Source organism: Neoarius graeffei, chromosome 7, assembly GCF_027579695.1.
Source record: "Neoarius graeffei isolate fNeoGra1 chromosome 7, fNeoGra1.pri, whole genome shotgun sequence".
Lineage (NCBI taxonomy): Eukaryota > Metazoa > Chordata > Actinopteri > Siluriformes > Ariidae > Neoarius > Neoarius graeffei.
In genome coordinates this window covers 74,153,117-74,177,371 of record NC_083575.1, presented here as the reverse complement: position 1 = coordinate 74,177,371, position 24,255 = coordinate 74,153,117, and the positions used below count along the sequence as shown (strand labels likewise).

The 24,255-nt window shown below is 42.1% G+C and overlaps 1 protein-coding gene across 3 annotated transcripts in view; it reads right to left on the bottom strand.

Annotated features, from left to right (window-relative positions):
- htt (huntingtin) overlaps positions 1 to 24,255 on the bottom strand; it is a 164,278-nt gene that overhangs the window by 91,402 nt on the left and 48,621 nt on the right. For all 3 annotated transcript variants that reach the window (XM_060926394.1, XM_060926395.1, XM_060926396.1), the window contains 7 exons: positions 20,525 to 20,636; positions 20,184 to 20,321; positions 10,928 to 11,086; positions 8,876 to 8,973; positions 8,624 to 8,763; positions 5,249 to 5,312; positions 3,103 to 3,203 (listed from right to left, as the gene is read on the bottom strand). In XM_060926394.1, coding sequence (XP_060782377.1) covers positions 3,103 to 3,203; positions 5,249 to 5,312; positions 8,624 to 8,763; positions 8,876 to 8,973; positions 10,928 to 11,086; positions 20,184 to 20,321; positions 20,525 to 20,636 — 812 coding nt within the window. The remainder of the gene's footprint in view (positions 1 to 3,102; positions 3,204 to 5,248; positions 5,313 to 8,623; positions 8,764 to 8,875; positions 8,974 to 10,927; positions 11,087 to 20,183; positions 20,322 to 20,524; positions 20,637 to 24,255) is intronic.

Genomic DNA, 24,255 nt, shown 5'->3' with positions numbered 1-24,255 from the left:
GACGCTCTGGACTCTTGCAGTGGTGCTTTTGTGGCTGGGGACTGCAGCCGACTTGCCGACTTTGGGACTGCAGCCGACTTGCCGACTTTGGGACTGCAGCCGACTTGCCGACTTTGAGACTACGGTTGTCATGAACGGTTTTGTGCTCGGGTTTCCGTCGGTGAGGGGTTTATAGCATCAACGAAGCTGACTTTATGTTAGGACTGTTAGTCACGTTGTCTGTTGTTGCCCGGATGGGGATGGGTTCCCTTTTGAGTCTGGTTCCTCTCGAGGTTTCTTCCTCATGTTATCTGAGGGAGTCTTTCCTTGCCACCGTCGCCACGGACGTGCTCATTGGGGATAGATTAGGGATGAAATTCGCTCATATTTAAAGTTGTTCAAATTCTGTAAAGCTGCTTTGTGACAATGTTTATTGTTAAAAGCGTTATACAAATAAACTTGACTTGTCTTGAACTCAGGTAGCACAGACAGCAAAAATAATAGCTTGGCTTCTTTTTTTTTTTATGGACCAGGATAATAAATAGGCGTACAGTGTGCCAATAAAGACAACATGATCTCAGAAAGGAGTTCCTTGTCGATGAATGCCTGGTACTTTCAACAAGCAAGCATGTCCGCCCAAGCAAATGACAAATCACTCGTGTCACTTTGCTGGCAGATTAGAAAAACAAGCCAACTGTACTAGTTACATACAGTGGTGGGCAAAAGTTTACATACCCCAACAGAATGTTTCATTTCTTGCCTATTTCTAAACGAAATTGAATGATGATAATACAAAAAAAAAAAAAAAAACTTTATTTCACTTGTGGTTAATGGTTGGCTGAAGCCATTTATTGTCAAGAAAATGTTAACTCTTTTTAAACCATTATGACAACAAAAAAAACTACACAAATGACTCTGATCAAAAGTTTACATACCCCAATTCTTAATACTGTGTATTTCCCCCTTTAACATCAATAGCAGCTTGAAGTCTTTTGTGATAGTTGTCAATGAGTCTCTTTATCTTTTCAGATGGTAAAGCTGCCCATTCTTCTTGGCAAAAAGCCTCCAGTTCCTGTAAAGTCTGGGGCTGTCTTGCATGGACTACACGTTTGAGGTCTCCCCAGAGTGGCTCAATAATGTTGAGGTCAGGAGACTGAGATGGCCACTTTAAGACCTTCACTTTATGCTGTTGTAGCCACTGACAAGTTGATTTGGCCTTGTGTTTTGGCTCATTGTCGTGCTGGAATGTCCAAGTTCGTCCTATGCGCAGCTTCCGGGCTGAGGCGTGTAGATTTTCCTCCAGTATTTTTTGATAAGTGACTGCATTCATCCTGCCATCAACTCTTACCAAATTTCCAGTGCCTTTGTAGTTCACGCATCCCCAAAACATCAGAGATCCACCACCATGTTTCACTGTGGGAATGGTGTACTTTTCATCATAGGCCTTGTTGATTCCTCACCAGATGTAGCCTTTAGTGTTGTGCCCAAAAAGTTCAATTTTGGTCTCATCACTCCACACAACTTTTTGCCAGAAGGTTTGGGGTGTGTCTCTGTGCAGTCTGGCATATCGTAGACGGGCTTCTTTGTGGCATTTGCATAGAAGGGGCTTTCTTCTGGCAACTCTCCCATGCAGCCCATTTCTTCTCAAGAGTCTCCTAATTGTACTCTTTGAAACATCCACATCAACTTGTTTCAGAGAATCTCGAAGTTCACCAGATGTTATTTGGGGCTTCTTCTTTACATCATGCACAATTCTTCTAGCAGTGGTGGGTGAAATTTTTCTTGGTCTACCTGAACGGGCTTCGGTGTCTACAGAGCCCCTGACTTTCCACTTCTTGATTATTGTTTGAACAGTGCTGACTGACATTTTTAATTGCTTTGATATTTTCTTATATCCCTTCCCTGATTTATAAAGTTCAACTACCTTTTCACACAGGTCCTTTGACAATTCCTTGATTTTCCCATGGCTCAATCTCAAAGATGACGCGCAGCACTGGATGAGGGATAAAAGGTTCTCTCAAAAGTCCAGCAATTTACTGACTTATTTTCACCCACTAATTAGAAGAAAACAGATCACAGGTGAAGGCCATTCAGTCCTGTTTATGTCAAATTGTGTACAGGTTCTCAGGCCAATTCACAGGGGTATGTAAACTTTTGATCAGGGTCATTTAGGTAGTTTTTGTTGTTTTCATGGTTTTCAAAGAGTAAACGCAGTAATGAATGCAATAAATAGCTTCAGCCAACCATTAACCACAAGTGAAATAAAGGTTTTTGTGTATTATCATTCAATTTCTCTTAGAAATAGGCAAGAAACGAAACATTCTGTTGGGGTATGTAAACTTTTGCCCACCACTGTATATTCACCAGAGTGACTAAGAAACTAAATCCTTCTTTAAGGAGAGCTCGTACATGACAGAACAATAAAACAAAAGCATGGTTTTAAGTTTTATCTTGCTTGTAGCTTGCTGGGGACACTGAAATCGCAGCATATTTAACAGTTATTCCATGAAATCGAGTCGTACATGAGCTGATCGCTGACGAGGCGCATAGTGCCGAGATGGTTATAAGCCATGTACGACGAGATCGAGAGGAATAACTGTTTTATTCTATCCACATTCACTGGATTTTGAGAAATGGAGCTTTTTTTGGGGGTGGCAAATTCGATAAATAAATAAATAAAAACTTTATACAAAACTATCGACAAAATAATTTCCACTTAGAGTGTAAACAAACCGGCAAAATGACAGTAGCAATTTGTGAAAAATGTAATTAATTATAATTCTTGGGAGAAAAAAAAAAAAGATACGTTCTTACCATCAAAATGCTTTTATTCCATATTTTGCTGGGGGGATTTTTTTTGTATTTTTCGGGGTTTTGTTTTCGAGTTTTTATTTCGTCCTCGGTTGGTTCAGCAACACGCTCCGCCATTTTGTTTTTCTCTACTCACGGTATATGAGCTGATAGACTAGTAGTAGAGTAGCCAATCACAGCGCGCGATTGCTCATATCCAGTGAATGTGGATAGAATAAATCTGTGTTATACTTGTGAATGCACTGATATGAATGGTCACTGCATTGTGACTTTATTGTTCATTATTGTGAACACAGGGTTATAGTCATTTACCTGGGAACAATAGAAGCCGCGACGTGTCGTACACGTGGATCGTCGTCACCAAGAAGGTAAAGCACTACGTCCTTTAATACTCTGTCCTGCAGACGCAACAACTGAGAGATCGAGAACACACAGAAACGTACATTACAAACTATAATTCTATGCAAAAATGAAATCCAATCATTTGTTTCCTAAATATATATCAGTGTTCGAGTAGTGTTTCTCAACCACTGGGCCATCTAGTGGGCCGTGAATATTTTTACACCCCCCATCCCCCATGTTGAAGCTAATTTTTACTCAATTACTACTAGGGTACAATTGCTGGATTGCATCCAACGTCACATCCGTCTCATTAAGCTACGGTCACACTACAGCTCGCGATGCTTTGCGATGGGTTATCGATGAAAATGAGGCATTTTGGCGGCGATGCATGGTGACATACACATGAGCTACGGTAAAAGTTGCGGTCACACAGCACACGAACACTTGACTGTCACGCCTTTGCGCACTTGAGTCTGGTGCAGCTCAACCGGCCGTGTGCACTCACGGAGCGTGTGGTGCATGTTCTTAGGACCCAGTCGTTATGGGAAACACCTGACACCAATTTGAGTGCAATCAGCAGATACGGACGCTGTTTTCACAGAGGCTTTGCAAAATCTCATCATCACCGTCACGTTTTTTTCAAGCAATGTTTATAATGCTGTTTAAATACTCTGCTTTATGATTCTGCTTCCGTTTGTGTTTTTTGTAAATATTACGCCTCCTAAGAAACACTCTTCCTGCGCTTGGCTCCATCTATACTGCTGTCTATCTTGTCTTGTCCTGATCCCCAGACCTTGAACCCAGCCACATATAAAAAGTTATACTCCTCCATGCTCTTCCAGGTTTTCATCTGTTTGTCCGTGTAGAACGATATCTGCAGCACCAGGTAGTTTGAGATGTCGGGGAACTCAACGGATGGATAATTTTCCAACTTGTAAGAAAAATCTTTTTTTTTTTTTTTTCAACGTGTAAGGATCTAATCCAGGGGTTTTCAAAGTGTGGGAGAGTCAGCCCCCCCTCAGAGAGCAAATAAACAACAGCGCCCCCCACCCCTTACAATTTTTGTTGTTGCTATACTTAATGTTCCATTCGTATTTTAAAAAAAAAAAAAAATGGTTGTACACATTTTTTTCTTTTACACATTTTAAACATCTGTGCTTTAAAAAAAAAAAATCATCTTGTTTTACACATTTTAAACATCTCATAACATCGTTAGCTAGCACCTCTTGGCAGACAACACACTGTGGCAGTGGAGCATCTTCAGATCCAGTCCGTGAAAATCCAAACTTTAAATAATCGTAGTCATACTTTTTTTTTTGCTTGGCCCAGACTCTGTCTCCTCACTCACTGTAGTTTTAGGTACTAAAAATCGATCCATTTTGTCTCTGCCAAAGGCGAGCTGAAGTTCGCTAAATGTCCGCAATAGTAACTTATTCTGGTTTATTTTTCCTCAGGTTGCGCCCCCCCTGAAGAACTCTGGCGCCCCCTAGGGGAGGCGCGCCCCACACTTTGAAAAGCCCTGATCTAATCCATTGAGTGGTTTCTACAGTATATCCACTTCTTTTGAGTGGACTTCTTGGTTTTAATAACTTGCTTGTTTACCGTTCTTGTGTTAATGGACCAGACTCCACTTTTGGATCATTGATCCGTTTTGAGTGAGAATGCCCTGCATGCAGGGTTTTACGTTGACTTCTAGCACATCCATATAGTTTTAAATACAATACCTACAATTAAAAACAGTTTGTTTTTATTGCACTTATTTAATTCCTGGGCTCCCATCTGTAACAGGGAGTGATGTTGCATTCCGTTAATTACACTTGACAATAGATTATTAGATTCTAATAGAACAGATGAGCCCAAATAATTGGGGATCTTTTTTAATGGGCCCCAACTCGTTACAAGTATGAATAGGTGGGCCTCAAAGCAGAAAAGGTTGAGAACCCCTGTTCTTGAGGATTTTTAAATAAATAAATAAGTGACAATGCAGTCTGATGGCACTGGTGTACTACAGGCACAGGGAGTGACCGTAAAGCAGAAGACTGACATTGTAGCATTAGACAGACTTGATCATAAAAATGTATTATTTCCAGTGAGAGTGAGGTTTGTGTGGCTTTACCCCAGTGTAGTGATGCTCTCCTCTGTGCAACTTCTCTGTTTTCCTCTCCAAGAAGCAGACTAACCTGCAATCAAGAGTAGCCATGTTAGAGTCTTTACCACTGCTTTAACAATGTAGTGATGTAATGTTAAAGCAACACATTTGCAATCTTCATATTTTAAGATGAGTATTAAGCATGGTATGACGAACAAGATCAACTGTGAGTTATTGCTCACTTACGTATACCACCGCTCATATCAGAATGCAAGCAATCGGACACTTATTAGAACGGAATTAACGCTCAAACAAGTAAGTAAAGAGCAGTGTCTCTCCCCAGCGGTTTGAAATAGCATCCTGGTAAACTGTCATTTTGAAATGGCATTCTACTTCTTGAAATGCGTTGAAATCCATCCGAAATGTTTCTTAAATACATTCAGTCAGTAAACAGGAAGTCGATGTGGGACAGTCCTGAAAATGGTACACACGGTATAGAACCCCAAGCTGAAGCTCAGTACCAAATATCAAGCAGTTGTGATTTGTAGTTACTGAGAAAAGTGTGAGGAAAATTTTGTAAATCCACGCTACATGTTTCATAAATACATTCGGTCGGTAAACAGGAAGCTGATGTGCGGCAGACCTGAAAACGGTACAGAACCTCAAGCTGAAGTTTGGTACCAAGTGGCTATGATTTGTGGTTGCTGAGAAAAAGGGTGTTTCGTATGGAATCAATTTTGTGCCAAAATGTTCATACGATACTTTTGAAATATCAAACAAAAACGACAAATCAAAAAAAAAAGTCAATTTTTTTTAGACTGGCAAACAAATTATTCGTGTAATTGTGCAAAATATCAGTCTATTACTCTTCAGAAACCTTTTCTTTTTGTTCCATGTCTTTCTCAGTTTTGTTTGACGTAATTTATTTTGGTTGCGATTCCAGCTTTCTCGTTTGCGCTCCCTGACTTTTTGCTTGCAGTTTTGGCACAAACTTCACGTGTGGGTGGGCTGTCCAGGAATGCATTCCCATTGGCTAACTTGTGTTTGACTGACAGCTACGCTCAGCCATTCCCTACTCGGATTCTGGCGGACTGTTTGACGAGTGACCGATCCATTGACGGTAAACAAGGATCGAGTGGACTTCAGTGGCGACTATGATGCTGAATTAATGCAACAAAGTGTAAGTGCGGGACAAATGTGGCAGAACACAAAATCCAGGGACACATGTCGGCCCGGGGGCATTTTGAGTTATTGACAGATTCAGAAAGTACAGTTTCTAAGCTTTCCAATGATGCCTTCCATGTGGAGATCTGACAATATTTGAAGAATGTGTGGCCTTTTGAAAGTGTATACCTCTTAAAACAGAAAAGGGAGAAAATCACCCTCAAAGTTTTCCATCTCAGCTACTCTGGGTGCAGGGCGGGCACATAATGGTGCTCATTTGCATGACATTAAGGAAAGCCCTACCCCCTACGAGCTAGCACGATACTACTTTCATGTAAACAAAGATCACCACGTCAATTTTCCTTCCGTGCAAAGTATGCCCAACACAATTATGAAGTACAAAAATAAGTCCTAAAGTATACTTTAACGCTTTGTGGTTGAAAAATTACTCACACCGTAAGAAAGAAAGATAGCACGATGATGACACAACTAACACAACACTAGTTTCATGTAAAGCCTCGGTCACAACCGGCCGTACCGTGCTCCTACGGCCAGTCTACACGCAAAAAACGCAAGAAACACACGGAGAGCGCGCATGAAACGCACGAGAGCACGCGTGTGAAAAGCACGAGAGCGCGTGTGTGACGTGCTGATTTTCGAGCCGCAGACCGGCCGCAGAGGTTCTTTGTCATGTCAAACAAACTCTACGGGCGCTTACATTTTTTTCAGGTTGCAAGACAAACTTACAGCCAACGCGCGTCTTTCTCCGTGAACAAAAAAAAACCGCAGCGATTTGGGAAACGCCAAAAATCACACGGCCAAAAAATCGTACGTCCGGTTGTGACCTAGGCTTAACCAAACCACAACACTCTCCGTTACATGCAAAAATAACCACACAGCCTTAGATTAATAAACTTACCCCATCAGAAAGAGAAACGGCGCCTTGCACACACCAATGCCTCCGATGGAATGTAGTCCTAGAACGGCCCGTGTATCATCCGATCATTCAAGTATTCCATTCAATCTGGAAAACGAGGTTGCGGGTTTTTTTTGCTAGAAGTGGTTATCTCCGATGTAAATACCGTGTGTCTGTTTGCTTCGCGGTGTTTGCTCCTCTGCGCTCTGTTTAGTAACTCATTCCATAGTGAAATCACACGCCTGTATGCAGTTAAGCAGCCATGCGCTCAACTCGGATCATACAGCTGATTCGCAGAAAAAAAAAAAAAAAAAAGACTTAAATCATCATGTGAATGGCCCATATGGTAATTTACCCACACCCCCCAGCAGGCTACAGTCCTGACAAAAACGAGACAATTTGCAACAAAAAATGCATGCTTTTCCAACAAAACAATCTATTATCTGAAATACTGATTGCATTCTTCAAGATCTCAACTTGCACATGATGGAAAAAAACAAAAATCACAAATTTCGAAAAAAAATGCTTCTTTTGCGATTATCTCGGATTCGTTTCGGCCGACATGTGTCCCTGAATTCGGTGAGGCGTCACAAATGTGTTGTATGTGTTGCAGTAGTACACATTATGCAGGTGTGTTTAACGTTAGCAAGACAGCTATTATATTGAGTAGTGGAGCCAAGTCTAACATTTGACTTGCCACAAAACACCTGCATAATGTGTACTACTGCAACACATACAACACATTTGTCCCGCACTTACACTTTGTTGAATTAATTCAACATCATAGTCGCCACTGAAGTCCACTCGATCCTTGTTTACCGTCAATGGATCGGTCACTCGTCAAACAGTCCGCCAGAATCCGAGTAGGGAATGGCTGAGCGTAGCTGTCAGTCAAACACAAGTTAGCCAATGGGAATGCATTCCTGGACAGCCCACCCACACGTGAAGTTTGTGCCAAAACTGCAAGCAAAAAGTCAGGGAGCGCAAACGAGAAAGCTGGAATCGCAACCAAAATAAATTACGTCAAACAAAACTGAGAAAGACGTGGAACAAAAAGAAAAGGTTTCTGAAGAGTAATAGACTGATATTTTGCACGATTACACGAATAATTTGTTTGCCAGTCTAAAAAAATTGACCTTTTTTGTTGTATTTTGATTTGTCGTTTTTGTTTGATATTTCAAAAGTATTGTATGAACGTTTTGGCACAAAATTGATTCCATAGTTTCGGACGGATGGAGATACGGACAGAGGTAAACCAGCATACCCCCCTTCTTTCAGAGCGGGGGTATAACGAAGCCGAGTTAACCTCAGCCTCATCTTACCGAAAGTCCACTTCTGCCAGGGTTTCTAGCAGCTCATTACGGACCAGCCAATAAGAGCAATCCCTCAGGGTCAAGAGGTCAATGAGGAGCTGCAGACCCAGCTCACTTAGACTGCTGCTGCACAGAGCCATGATACAGTGCTGAAACAAGAAACACACATGAGTGTAGAGAAAACTATTTTCTATTTTAATATATCCATGTGTAGCAGATTTGCTCCATTGCCATGGCATGAACATGCACGCGTGTCCTTACCCTCACAGCCGAACAGGCCATCTTGCACGTCACGGAGGACTCATCCTTCAGACTGCGCTGTAGTAAGGGTACAATGTCTTCCAGAGACACTTTGGTTCCTTGGACATAAAGAAAAAGAATGCACAAGACGACGAGATAAAGCGATGACTGAAATTGTACCTAAAGGTTTGCGGCAGTCGGACTTCATGTCGTAAAGCAGCTCTTTAGTTCTTTTGTCTGTCCAGCGCTCTTCCTTCCTCATTTGTACACTCTGCTCAAACAGATACAGTTCCAAAGTTTTAACTGTCATGCTAATACCACTATCGTTTGTCATCTCGCTAGCCGAGCAGAGTCTCTGCCATGGCTCAGCACAGCTGTATTGCATTCTGGGACCTTGGGTCAAACATGTGCTCTCTCCACGACCTCTACGCTTCTCAATAATGGCAGTGATCCCTGCTGAAATAAGGTGAATTAAAAAAAGGAAGCTCTTGCTGGTTGGTTTTCAGATTTTAACAGCAAGACGTGACCTGTATTTTTTTTTTTTTTTTGCTGTTGCTGAAACAACGGACATCAACTTCTCGCAGGAACAATGAAACTACTGAACACATGACAAATATTTCAGTTGTACGGTAAACGTATTTAATGCGCTCATCATTAATGTTTCAGGGTGGGGGTTTTCATTTAAGCTGTGCTAATTCTCCTAATTAGCTCACCCGGAACGGAGTCCACCAGGGGGCGAGGTACTGTTTTCAATGGGGTTTCTTTCTTTTATTGTTAGCAACGTTACGGGAAAATGGCTGGATCAATCTTCATGAAACTTTCAAGATATATGGACATTGGTCTCAAATAGAACCTCCAACATTTTGAGGGTCATCCGGTCAAGGTCACCAAAAAGTCAAAATCTTTTTTTTTTCATATCTTCCTTCATATTCATCATATTTACTTCAAACCAATTCCAAAATGTTCATCTTTCAATTCTGCTTCCATTGATATGCTACATGATGGGGTCTCGCTCAGAGTTTTCTTAGCAGTTGGGGGGGAGGGGGGTGTCAAGGTCATTGCTAAAATTTGCATATTTTCCAATATAACTCAAAAATGGTTATAGATAGAGAGATGTTTATCATTATCAACATATAGGAAGTCATATATGGGCTTTCATTTGGAACCATGACCTTTGTTTGTGTCTGTTAACAATCTAGCGTCTAGACGGTTGCACCCATTGACTTCAAATTTTCAGGGTAGGTGGGCAATGGTCCGTAGATGATCTGATTAAATTTTGGGGGTAATCGGGTCAAGGTGAAGGTCACCGGAAAAGTCAACCTTTCAGTCAAAATAACATTTTCCATTATAACTCAAAAACGGTTGCTGAGAGACAAATGTTTACTATTATGAGCATATAGGAACTCCCATATGCTGTGGGTGGTAGAAAAGGGCAACTGGACTTGCTTGAAGATTCTTGAAAACGTTTCACCTCTCGTCCGAAAGGCTTCCTCAGTTCTGTCTGACTAATAGGGAGTCAGACAGAACTGAGGAAGTTCTGTCCTATTAGTCAGACAGAACTGAGGAAGCCTTTCGGACGAGAGGTGAAACGTTTTCAAGAATCTTCAAGCAAGTCCAGTTGCCCTTTTCTACCACCCACAGTTTACTATGACCTGGATGATTGAGAATCTTCACAGACAAGAACTCTCATATGGCCTTTCATTTGGCACCACGATCTTGGACCTTGAAAGGTCAAACTCAAGGTCATGGGTTTTCAGAGGGCTATAACTTGAAAACGGTTGACGGTAGATAGATGTTTACCATTATCAACTTATAGGAAGTGCCATACGGGCTTTCATTTGGCACCATGATCTTTGACTTTGAAATGTCAAACTCAAGGTCATGGATTTTCATTAGGACTATAAAGTGACAGCTGATGATTGAGAAATATTACCATTATCAACATACAGGTATAAAATAAGTGCTGCCGGGCGAGGTTTGTTTTGCCAGGTAACACTTGTTATACTGAATTTCTTTTTGATTTTTATCTTTTTGAAGTTTAGCATGTTTTTTTTTTCCCCCCCTGATTCTCACCAGTAGTGCTGTGGAGGCGTGCGAGCCATGTCTCCGTGCTGAAGCGAGTCTTGAGCAGGATGGCTTGGATCAAAGCTCCACACAGTATGGCTGTAGCTCCCCGAATCTGAGGATCCCCATGCCCAATGTATTGCAGGATGTCACTGATGTACTGCTGCTCTGTTAAACAAACACCCCAGCACATGTTAGAGCTCACTTTGTCACCACAGTAAGAGCTGGACATGTTGAAAGTGATTCAAGACAACTGAATGGTCAATCAATCAATCTGTTGTGCAGCTCCTGGCAGGCACAAGAAAGACATCTTTGTGAGCTAATTGTGATTATAGGCCAAGATTGTAGAAGATTTTAGCAATGCAACAATCAGCATTATGGAGTAGTGAAGTCCGTATGGTTCGATGATAGAGTTCGGCTAATGTGTTTGGCTTCATCATCATGTCACAGATTACGCAAGGAATAAACGTATAAAATGGGAATGAAATTTGTAAGCGCAGCACTCTAAGAAAGCATTCAGGCCCACTTTACACGGTCTGAAACAAAAACGCAAAAGTCCGTTTTCGTTCTCACTTTTTTCCGCGTCTACACGACCGTTTTCAAGGAGGAAATCTGCGTCTATACGGTGACGCATAAATGTGTGGAATTCAACTGGATGTGCATGCCAGGCGGCTCGGTGGTGCTGTGAAAGACCTCCGCTATGTCTGCACGCATGCGCAACGTCTTCCGTCTTGTCTGATCTGCACATCTGCGCCGTGAAAACTTTGACTACTAGGCTATGGTAAGTAAGGAAGTAAGTAAAAAAGTAAGAGCATGCTATACCCGCCTCTGTTCATTAACGGTATATGTGCAGATTCGGTATAGATGTTCGAAGGACTCCTGGACGTTTATTAAAGCTGCCAGAGCAGCTTGAAGGTCCGTTGGATCGATGTAATCAGACATGCTCTTACTTTTTTACTTACTTTCTTACTTCCCGGGCTGGCATGTACAGTATATGACATATGTATGACGTAAACGCGTACCCGACGTGAGCAGATCCGAGCAGAGTTTCGCGTATTGGGTAGTTTAGACGGATATGCAACGGGGGCTGTTTTTAAACTTATCCACTCTGGAAGGCGTTTTCAATTTTTTCCGTTTTTCAGCCTCGGAAACGCCGTCCCCATGAAGACGAAAGGCACTTCCGATAAAATATTTAGTTGTTTTTACCCGACAGCGTCCTCGTGTAAACGGGCCCTCAGTTACAATCAAAATAAACATCTAAGCTATGTTACATAACACAAATGAAATCTGCATATAGAAGTAACATTTATGTAGAATACTGTTACTGTCAGTATCCACGGCTTTCCTGCAAGAGACAATGGGGGTCGCCATGACACCTGCCTCTCCCGGATGCCGGTCTTTGAGCTCCGGTTTATCCAAGCAGCCGATGCTGATGGAGCGGAACGTAGCCGAGTGGAGCTAGCTACGATAACGTCTTTTTAAATTATGTCTTTTTCTGGTTCAGTGTGTGCTGTTGTCGGGTGCACAAACAACTCGCGAAAGCTTAAATATTTTATGAACGGAATCCGTTTTGAGCACAAATGAACTCGCAAGGCGTGTTGCCCAGCACAATACGCTGCTCATCTGTACAAGCGATTCCTGTCTTTCCACTAACCACTGCATTCTGGACCTGAATCAACAACATTAATTCTGTCTAACTGTTGTTTAGATATTGTACATTATTCAAACATTACACTGGTCATTTCGCTGACGTTTTTAGTCAAAACTCAAAAACAGTTGCTGATAGACAAATGTTTACTATTATGAGCACATAGAAACGCCCATATGGCCTTTCATTTGGCACCATGATCTTTGACCTTGAGTGACCCTGAAAGGTCAAACTCAAGGCTACAATAAGTGCATGTAGCCTCAGTACGGGCAAGCGCCTTGCTTCGAAGACAAGTGTAGAACTGTGCGTTAAGGCGGGCAATAGCGCCACAGCACTAGATAATGTCTCAAGTGCAACATTACTTGGACTTGATATAGATAGTGAACTTCCGTTTCACGAACATGTAGAAAAAAATATGTCAAAAAGTGGCCTCCCGTATTGCAATTCTAAGGAAAATAAGATCGTTTTTGCCGTTAGCACAACGTAAAAAATACCATAATGCCTTAATTCAACCAATCATTAATTATGGTAGTGCAGTATGGTCTGAGTGCGATAAAGAATGTCTAAATCGGATTCTTAAATTACAGAAGCGCGCTGCCAGAGTTATTCTTTTCACAGAACCGCGAGCATCATCTGTGGAACTGTTTAATAGACTTGGATGGATTCCAGTACACGAACAGTTTAAGATAAACAAATGCGCTCTTGTTCATAAGCGGATTTATGGTAACGTTCCTACCTTTCTAGAGAGCAACTTGTTCTAAATAGCTATGCCAACAAAAGACGCACGCGCTACGCTGATCTTAATCTACGCTGCCCAAAATACAGAAGGGAGACAGAAGGCGGGCGCACTTTTTCCTGTTTCTGCTACCCGCCTTTGGAATACTCTCCCTCTCTCTACAAGGCGAATTGAACAGCTTATGCCCTTTAAGGAATCTCTCAGAGAGCGGGCATTTTCTGAGCAGCGTCTTTTATATCATTTTGTAACATAATTTTATAATGATTTGTTTCTTATTTATATCTATTAATATGATTATCGTATTGTTTTTATTGTAATTTAGTGTAAATAGTTTTTATAGTTTATATTGTATACATTGGCCGCACGGTGGTGTAGTGGTTAGCGCTGTCGCCTCACAGCAAGAAGGTCCTGGGTTCGAGCCCCGGGGCCGGCGAGGGCCTTTCTGTGTGGAGTTTGCATGTTCTCCCCGTGTCCGCGTGGGTTTCCTCCGGGTGCTCCGGTTTCCCCCACAGTCCAAAGACATGCAGGTTAGGTTAACTGGTGACTCTAAATTGACCGTAGGTGTGAATGTGAGTGTGAATGGTTGTCTGTGTCTATGTGTCAGCCCTGTGATGACCTGGCGACTTATCCAGGGTGTACCCCGCCTTTCGCCCGTAGTCAGCTGGGATAGGCTCCAGCTTGCCTGCGACCCTGTAGAAGGATAAAGCGGCTAGAGATAATGAGATGAGATATTGTATACATTTATTTTAGGGAGGGCCACAAGTTTATTAGCATTGCTATTTAGTGTTACCCTCATTATAAATAAAGTCTCTCTCTCTCTCTCTCAGTAGCCAAGAGAATCCAAGAGCGACCAGTGCTGAAGTACTAGTGTAAAACAAAGCGCCTACAAATACCATCCAATATGGTAAAGTTTGACAGGATCTGCATTAAAATGATTAGCCTGTGCTTCTCTGACCAAGCTTTTGCTTCTTGAGCCTATACAAGAGACATTACGGTACAGTTGGTTGGTAAAGTTCTATTAGACTAGATCTAGGTGCTTATGGTTAATACGGTTATACAACTCCGATTCCAAAAAAGTTGGGACAAAGTACAAATTGTAAATAAAAACGGAATGCAATAATTTACAAATCTCAAAAACTGATATTGTATTCACAATAGAACATAGACAACATATCAAATGTCGAAAGTGAGACATTTTGAAATTTCATGCCAAATATTGGCTCATTTGAAATTTCATGACAGCAACACATCTCAAAAAAGTTGGGACAGGGGCAATAAGAGGCTGGAAAAGTTAAAGGTACAAAAAAGGAACAGCTGGAGGACCAAATTGCAACTCATTAGGTCAATTGGCAATAGGTCATTAACATGACTGGGTATAAAAAGAGCATCTTGGAGTGGCAGCGGCTCTCAGAAGTAATGATAGGAAGAGGATCACCAATCCCCCTAATTCTGCACCGACAAATAGTGGAGCAATATCAGAAAGGAGTTCGACAGTGTAAAATTGCAAAGAGTTTGAACATATCATCATCTACAGTGCATAATATCATCAAAAGATTCAGAGAATCTGGAAGAATCTCTGTGCGTAAGGGTCAAGGCCGGAAAACCATACTGGGTGCCCATGATCTTCGGGCCCTTAAACGGCACTGCATCACATACAGGCATGCTTCTGTATTGGAAATCACAAAATGGGCTCAGGAATATTTCCAGAGAACATTATCTGTGAACACAATTCACCGTGCCATCCGCCGTTGCCAGCTAAAACTCTATAGTTCAAAGAAGAAGCCGTATCTAAACATGATCCAGAAGCGCAGACGTCTTCTCTGGGCCAAGGCTCATTTAAAATGAACTTTGGCAAAGTGGAAAACTGTTCTGTGGTCAGACGAATCAAAATTTGAAGTTCTTTATGGAAATCAGGGACGCCGTGTCATTCGGACTAAAGAGGAGAAGGACGACCCAAGTTGTTATCAGCGCTCAGTTCAGAAGCCTGCATCTCTGATGGTATGGGGTTGCATTAGTGCGTGTGGCATGGGCAGTTTACACATCTGGAAAGACACCATCAGTGCTGAAAGGTATATCCAGGTTCTAGAGCAACATATGCTCCCATCCAGACGACGTCTCTTTCAGGGAAGACCTTGCATTTTCCAACATGACAATGCCAAACCACATACTGCATCAATTACAGCATCATGGCTGCGTAGAAGAAGGGTCCGGGTACTGAACTGGCCAGCCTGCAGTCCAGATCTTTCACCCATAGAAAACATTTGGCGGATTATCTAACGGAAGATACGACAAAAAAGACCTAAGACAGTTGAGCAACTAGAATCCTACATTAGACAAGAATGGGTTAACATTCCTATCCCTAAACTTGAGCAACTTGTCTCCTCAGTCCCCAGACGTTTACAGACTGTTGTAAAGAGAAAAGGGGATGTCTCACAGTGGTAAACATGGCCTTGTCCCAACTTTTTTGAGATGTGTTGTTGTCATGAAATTTAAAATCACCTAATTTTTCTCTTTAAATGATACATTTTCTCAGTTTAAACATTTGATATGTCATCAATGTTCTATTCTGAATAAAATATGGAATTTTGAAACTTCCACATCATTGCATTCTGTTTTTATTTACAATTTGTACTTTGTCCCAACTTTTTTGGAATCGGGGTTGTAGTTATGGTGATGGTATTTGGCCAACACTTTTATCCAAAGTGACTTACAATATATAAACACTACATTATTAGTAAACCAATCCAGTAATACAAGATAACAGCTGCTGCATGACTGCAGGATTTCCTGAACCCTGCAATGCAGGAACAACCGACTGTTTCTATCACAAGCCTTAACGCCAGGTATTGCCCGAATGCCTGATTTGCCCGACCAAGATGCTTGGGCAGAAATATTTTAGCGAGTTAGGCCCGTTCGGGCACACCTATGGTCGGCTTCTTTAAGCACAAAAATGATTTTCGAGCGAGTACATTACAAAAAACAAGACGCATTAACCAGCATCCTCGCCGTTTTGTTTTTTTTCTTCCCGATTTGTAATGGCGATTCTGATTGGCTCACTTCAGGCACACATGCGCATTAGTGCTTTTCATCACGACAAGTGGTCGCTGGTGCCCTCTAAGTTTTCCCAGGTTGACTTCAAGTTTGGGGTCACTTTGAAATGTCCTTATTTTTGAAAGAAAAGCACTGTTCTTTTCAATGAAGATCACTTTAAACTAATCAGAAATCCACTCTATACATTGCTAATGTGGTAAATGACTATTCTAGCTGCAAATGTCTGGTTTTTGGTGCAATATCTCCATAGGTGTATAGAGGCCCATTTCCAGCAACTATCACTCCAGTGTTCTAATGGTACAATGTGTTTGCTCATTGCCTCAGAAGGCTAATGGATGATTAGAAAACCCTTGTACAATCATGTTAGCACAGCTGAAAACAGTTGAGCTCTTTAGAGAAGCTATAAAACTGACCTTCCTTTGAGCAGATTGAGTTTCTGGAGCATCACATTTGTGGGGTCGATTAAATGCTCAAAATGGCCAGAAAAATGTCTTGACTATATTTTCTATTCATTTTACAACTTATGGTGGGAAATAAAAGTGTGACTTTTCATGGAAAACACAAAATTGTCTGGGTGACCCCAAACTTTTGAACGGTAGTGTGTGTGTGTGTGTATATATAATGTATGTAAAAAAGCTAGTGATAAGTACGTTCAATGAATGGAAAGAGATGCTTTTGTGTCTCAAACAGTAAACCACACTATAAAGGTTGTTTAATTTCCTCCTAAATGCAATGGCAAACTGAATAAGACAGTACTGCAGTACAGACTCCTGTTTTATAATGTTTTTAGTTTTATAATTAATCTTTGCAATATTGTTAGTCGTTGTTATCGGCAAAACAAAGTGCGTTTTGTGTCCTAAACTCTATATAAAAAGATGTATTATGTACTCGTACCGTACCATACCTAAGTCTTACATATAATGATACTGATTTATGTTTCATGTTTTCAGGGCTTGTCTTGTTCTTCTGTTGCAGAAATAAATGTTTTTAAAAATAAATGTTGGTTTTTAAAAAACAAAAAACAAAACACACATGGACTTGTGTCTAAGACCCCGTCCACACGTAGCCGGGTATCTGCTAAATCGAAGATATTTTTCTACGTTTTGGCCTGTCATCCACATGAAAACACATCAAAAACGAATATTTAAAAAAACTCCGGGCAAAGTGAAGATTTTTGAAAACTCCGTGTATGCCTTTTCGTGTGGACAGAGATAACCGGAGGTTTGCGTTTTAGAATGTCACAATCTGTGCCAAAAAAATGACAACAAATCTGCCCTGACGTCAAACGTGCGACCTTTGTTTACTGCAGAAGCCAGATTAAGCATGGACTTAAGCTAGCCGCACACCACGGCGATCCACGCGGTACCGAACCGACCCATTTCAGAGCCGACTCCCGACAGGGCACGCACATATCGCCCGACTGTTGACGAGTGCAGTCGCGATTGAAGCGACACGTGACATCTTAATAGCTTTGTGATTGGCTATTGGATATAGTTACTGTTAAATCCAACACTTGAAGATGCTACAGGCTGAATTACAAATGACACAACATGGAATATGTAGCGCACTATCTAGGCTGCATGAGCTATTATTCCCAACCTTAAATAGTGCACTTATATAGGGGAGTTAAAGCGATTTGGAATTCAGCCACACAACTTGAGCAGAGTGGCTTTCCAGCCCACTGTGTCTATGGATAAAGCTTCAGTCTATGGAATTACAGTATATACCTGCATTAGGTGCTACCAACACGTATTCCTCACGCTAGAAATTGTGTTTAATGATGTCACGTGTTATATGCGAAAGATATGATTGGCTATTGCTAGCGACTCTCGCCGATCAGTCTGGCTCCCGATTAGTTTTTCGAATCGGCTGTGAGATGAGTCGGTACCATCGAAAACTAGTCTTTACGCCTGACTCGCGACTTCAGTTGGCTCGGTACGCTGAAAATCGGCGTAGTGTGCGGCTAGCTAAAGAGTAATGGATCGGAGTAGTGCCTTGAAAGCGTTAATTATTGTGCAGGTGCTATTTACATCTTTAATTTTAGAAGCCCAACTACTGCTCCAAGAGCACAGGCGATGTGATTAGGGGGGAGGATTTGGGGAAATAATGCCATCTACAGGTTTGGAATGCTTATGAATGTGATTGAAAACGCAGATGTTCGGTTATGTGTGGAAGGGATTTTTTTCGAAGACGAGGTGGTGTGGATAAAACATTTTTATAAACGGAGGGGGGGAAAATGTTCGGTTTTAAAAATACCCGGCTACGTGTGTACATGGCATAAATAACTCAATTATACCCCTAGAAAATACATCAGTATTGTCTTGAACCATGTACTTGAAAACTTGCCGAAATACTGCAAAATTTTAGTGCGAAAGGAAACTCAAGGGGGGCAAAAGTTAAATGGCCTCAAAAACGGTGTCAAAAGTTAGCGTTGAGGCTTTTATCATGCCATTACCCAAGCCAGGTGTTTGGGTTTATTCATGCTCTGGCTTTGCTCAACCTCAGCCTTTGAGCAAACAAACTCGCCCTCTCTTTTACACATACTTTTGCTAATTTTATTACTGTGTAGATAATTCTACGCCTCCGTGCTTTTGTAGTTCCTTAGCTCCTCGCCATCACCGCCCTCACTAAGAATAAAATAGGCCGTTTGCAGGAATTGGTCACGTGTCAATTTTCCCCATACTGTAGCAACAAGCCCGTGGTGGGCAAGCTAACTTGACATTCCTTGACAACCATAAAAGTTTGACTGGCGATGCGAAGCAATCCATTTCTATAATAGCTGTTTTTACCTTTTCTACTGTCTTTTTTGACCCGAATTTTCGTGTGTACTTGGAAAAAGTCTGTGGTTTTAACGTCTGTCCTAAGTTAAAGCGAATCATTGGCTATAAAAGAGTTTTTTGGACTCAAGTTGGTTGCTGCCGAAAGAAATTGATTATCGAACAGCAAGTACCAAAGGAAAAAGAAATCTAAAATCTTGGAGTGGTACTGTAAAGCAAAGAAGAAAAATCGTACGACATGTCGACAGGTAAGAAACTGATTCAAATACATAAGAAGCAATGCTATGTTTGCAAAAGAAACAGTGCAAAAGGGGTTTCGAGCGAATGATAAAGGTAGAAAAGGAGAAATTATTAAAGTTATAAACATACCTGAGAAATCCGCCATTTCGCACGTGAATTTCTTTCGGCGGCGACCAACTTGAGTCCAAAAAACTCTTTTACGGCCAATGATTCGCTTTAACTTACGACAGAAGTTAAAACCACAAACACTTTTTCCAAGTACACACAAAAATTCGGGTCAAAAAAGACAGTAGAAAAGGTAAAAACAGCTATTATAGAAATGGATTGCTTCGCATCGCCAGTCAAACTTTTATGGTTGTCAAGGAATGTCAAGTTCGCTTGCCCACCACGGGCTTGTTGCTACAGTATGGGGAAAATTGACATGTGACCAATTCCTGCAAACGGCCTATTGACAATGTCAACGTAGCTGACGTCGGCCCACATCTTCATATCGTCTATCCATTCCGTGAGGGCAGACGGATGGGGCACTGTGATCGTATTCTCCCTAGAGCAGGCCAGAAGATCGGACCCGAGTAACCATCTTCGATCTTACCTACCTAGCAGTTAGCGTTAGCTACCATACAAACGTCAACACAGTGAAGCGGAAGAAAGATCCCGGCTTCCGCTATGAATCATGGGAAAAGTCAGAGTGCGGGAAAGTTGTGGATATCGGTGTGTAACTCCAGTTGCAATATACAACAATGAACAGCATATTAATATAAGCTTTTTTTTTTTTTACTATAATTATATTCAGAACATATTCCAGTATCTTGCCATCTGTTTGCTGTCCATCCAGGGGCTCCAGGTAGAGTCTGTTAAAAAACGTTTCAGGGAGAAGAGCTGCTGCTGCTCCGACACAACTGACAGCTAAAGCCTTCACGCTCACACGGACCTCCTTATCAGGAACCAGCCCTGCAAAGTAGTACATGCACATACTGTCAAAATAAAATGCCAGAGGTTTATTTCTATAACCACTATACCGTACACTTCCTGACCAAAATATCATCTGTACATGTTTAACCGTAAATGTGTGTCACAGCTCAAATGTCATATTTACTCATGTATCACAGCACTTTCAAAGTGCAATGAATGGCTGATGTTCTTACAGTTCTTACCGTTTCTCTGGCCGGTGAGCAGGAAGGAGGCAGACAGCAGCCGCACACAGTGCACCAGGGGCGCCTCTGCCGGATCGGTGTAGTGTCCGATGTCCCCTTTAATCCTGGACAGCTGTAACACGCAGATAAAACACACAATTTAAAGTGCTGATGACACATTTTTGACATCTTTGGCGATGTTTTATAACATAAAAAGTAATTCCCGATGATCCATATATTAATTCACGAAGGCGCCTATTTTACAAGTTATGATAAAAACCGCGGCTATTTGGGCAAATTTGACAGGGCTGCAGCACCCAGGAGACGAAGGAGGAGGAGCTATATGACGTCAGCGAAAGAATCTTCCTCCTCACTTACCAGTTTGTTGTTGATGCGACAGGTGTTCAGTTTATCATTATTAGTATTATTATTATTATACACACACACACACACACACACACACACATATATATATTAGTTATTATGCCTTCGCGTTGTGTTGCCGGCTTTTGCTCCAAAACCCACAAGGATGGGGTAAGTTTATTCAAGTTTCCCAGAAATCCCGAGCTGCATGCGAAGTGGGTGAAGCAAGTCAGGCGCACTCGTGACAAGTGGGAGCCCTCACCAACATCCGTCCTGTGCTCTGAACACTTCAATTTGGATTGTTTTGACACCCTTCCCAGCTTAAAAGAATCTCTTGGGTGTTCAGTTCAGCACAAACATGTGTTACTACCATCAGCAGTGCCTACACAGTGTTGCCAGATTGGGAGGTTTCCCGCCCAGTTGAGCGGTTTCAAGTGCATTTTGGTGGGTTTTGAACATATTTTGGGCTGGAAAACGTCAGCAGTATCTGTTGTCAGATACTGCTGAAGTTTTCCAGCCCAAAATATGTTCAAAACCCACCAAAATGCACTTGAAACCGCCCAACTGGGCGGGATTCCTCCCAATCTGGCAACACTGCCAGTATTCCGGAGGGGGTCTACTAGTAGCTATGCCGGATCCAAAGACAGTCCTTCTGTCAGAACATGTGTTGTGAAATGACATAAGATAAAGGTACGTAGAGCTATAGATTCTACATGATAATCATAAATGTAATCATAAAGTCGGCGTGATATCAGTCATGTATTTGCTTGTGAAAGCTTGCGGCTTTCATGTAACTGCCGCCTAGCAACGAGAGGCAAAGGGTAAAGAGGGTAGGCTATCATAGATTCTATTCGGAAGAGATCAACACAATTCTAGACTCCCAGAAGAGGAAGAGCTAGCACTAGAGTTCACCAGCATTTTCATGCGCCATTTCCATTGAGTAGAACCAGAGTAGAACAGCCAGTGAACCGCAGCGTGTTCTTCCGCTGACGTCACAACATGGCTGCGAGCCACGGACCCAGTTTTCTTGCGCTGTGCAATTAAAAGTTGGATATTTGCGTAACAGCTTCTTTTCACGTAATTAGAAATCTAACATGTTTGCCATGTTGTATAGTTTATTTAAGAAATTGCATAGAGTCATGTTTGTGTCATCAGCCCTTTAAAGGGCACTTTCAGAATTTGCGCATTCTTTTATGAAAATAAAGAAAAGGTAGTAGTGTAGATTAAGGACAAATGGGAAGAGACCAAAGCCTGTATTTCTTTGAAGCACATAAAGCTTTCAACTATTTCATTCCTGATGGATTATTATAACTACTTGTCACTGTGCCACCTCCCACAAGGACATCATCATCCTGAAGTTCGCGGACGACACCGCAGTGACAGGATGCATCACTGGCGGTGACGAAACGGCCTACAGGAGGGAGGTGGCCAGTCTGGTGTCATGGTGTGATGACAACAACCTCACCCTCAACACGGACAAGACGAAGGAGATGATAGTGGACACGAGGAAGGAGAGGAGACCTCATCGGCCACTGTTCATCCGGGAGCTTCAAGTGGAGAGGGTGAGCAGCTTCAAATATCTGGGTGTTCACATCAGTGAGGACCTCACATGGACACCTAACACCACCCAGCTGGTTAGGAAAGCTCAACAGCGACTGTACTTTCCATGGATGCAAACGGCGCGCCTTTTGGCGGATGCCGCCTTTTTCACGGCTGTCTGGGGGACTTGTGTGAATCGCGCAGATCCAATGAGGTTTTTTTGTTTTGTTTTGTTTTTTTTTGGGGGGGGGGGGCGTTGGAGTGTCTGATTATAATTTCATCCAAGTAAATTCTGTATTAAAATTACTAAATAAGCAAATGCCGTTACAGTCCATGAAACATAGGAAGTATAAGTACGAGAAGAAAACAGTAAATCAGAAAGCTGCGCACGTAAAGCCAATTGGCTGTGCGCCATTATCTGCTGCTGACTGCACTTCACTGCACGCGCAAGGATTTCTGTCAGTCCAACGTAACTTGCGTAATTGGCTTTACGTGCGCAGCTTTCTGATTTACTGTTTTCTTCTCATACTTATACTTCCTATGTTTCATGGACTGTAACGGCATTTGCTTATTTAGTAATTTTAATACAGAATTTACTTTGATGAAATTATAATCAGACACTCCATCGTGCCCCCCCCAAAAAAAAAAAAAAAAAAAAAAAAAAACTCATTGGATCTGGTCCTGGGTTCGAGCCCCGTGGCCGGCGAGGGCCTTTCTGTGTGGAGTTTGCATGTTCTCCCCGTGTCCGCGTGGGTTTCCTCCGGGTGCTCCGGTTTCCCCCACAGTCCAAAGACATGCAGGTTAGGTTAACTGGTGACTCTAAATTGACCGTAGGTGTGAATGTGAGTGTGAATGGTTGTCTGTGTCTATGTGTCAGCCCTGTGATGACCTGGCGACTTGTCCAGGGTGTACCCCGCCTTTCGCCCGTAGTCAGCTGGGATAGGCTCCAGCTTGCCTGCGACCCTGTAGAAGGATAAAGCGGCTAGAAATAATGAGATGAGATGAGAATAATAATAATAATAATAATAATAATAATAATAATACTTTAGGATGGTTTGTGGCTTGCTCGCTGCTGCCAGGTTGGTTGTTGAGTAGCCTGACTGTTTTTTTTTTCTTGCGTGTGGTATCATTGTTGACACGAGGTTGTTTTTTGAACATGCCAATGCGGACACGATTTCCCCTGATGAGTTATGACTTCAGACGCGATGCGTGTGTGGAGTCCGCATGATATGTGCGTAAGATAGGCTTCTCATGTGTTTGGAGATCCGCGCTCCGAGACAAGCGCAAGCGCCCCCCCCCCAAGGGAAAAAAGGGACCCCCGAAAATATCGGCATAGTTCGAACACTGAGTGTAGGCACTGGGTGTAAACAACAAATAGTTTACAATGTCTGGGTAGCAAACAGATGGCAGAATTGGTGTCAGGTCCTCCTTATGTTTCCATTCTCCCTTGCCCCGAGTCTTATCATATGGGTCAAACCCATCAATCACAGCCAGTTTCTCCACATACCGTGCCCTTTCTGCAGCTGGTAATGTACTCACATAACCAGAATTATCAGCCATCGTGTCACTTTACTCTCGCTCGTACTTTGTTTTATATTGTGAGTGCATGTACTTGGTCTTCCAATATGGCGCCTAACAAAATCTCGCGGCGCGGTGACGTCATGTGAAAGGGGTCTATAGTGAGGTCGCCATTTTGTAGTGCTGTCCGAATGTATAGTGAGGATTATTTATACCCTATATAGTGCACTCAAAGTATCCCGCAATGCATCACGAAAAGTAGTGTACAACCGATGGTCACTCACAAAGCAATATATCCCATCATGCATTGCGGTCGCGCTGAAAGAAATCAA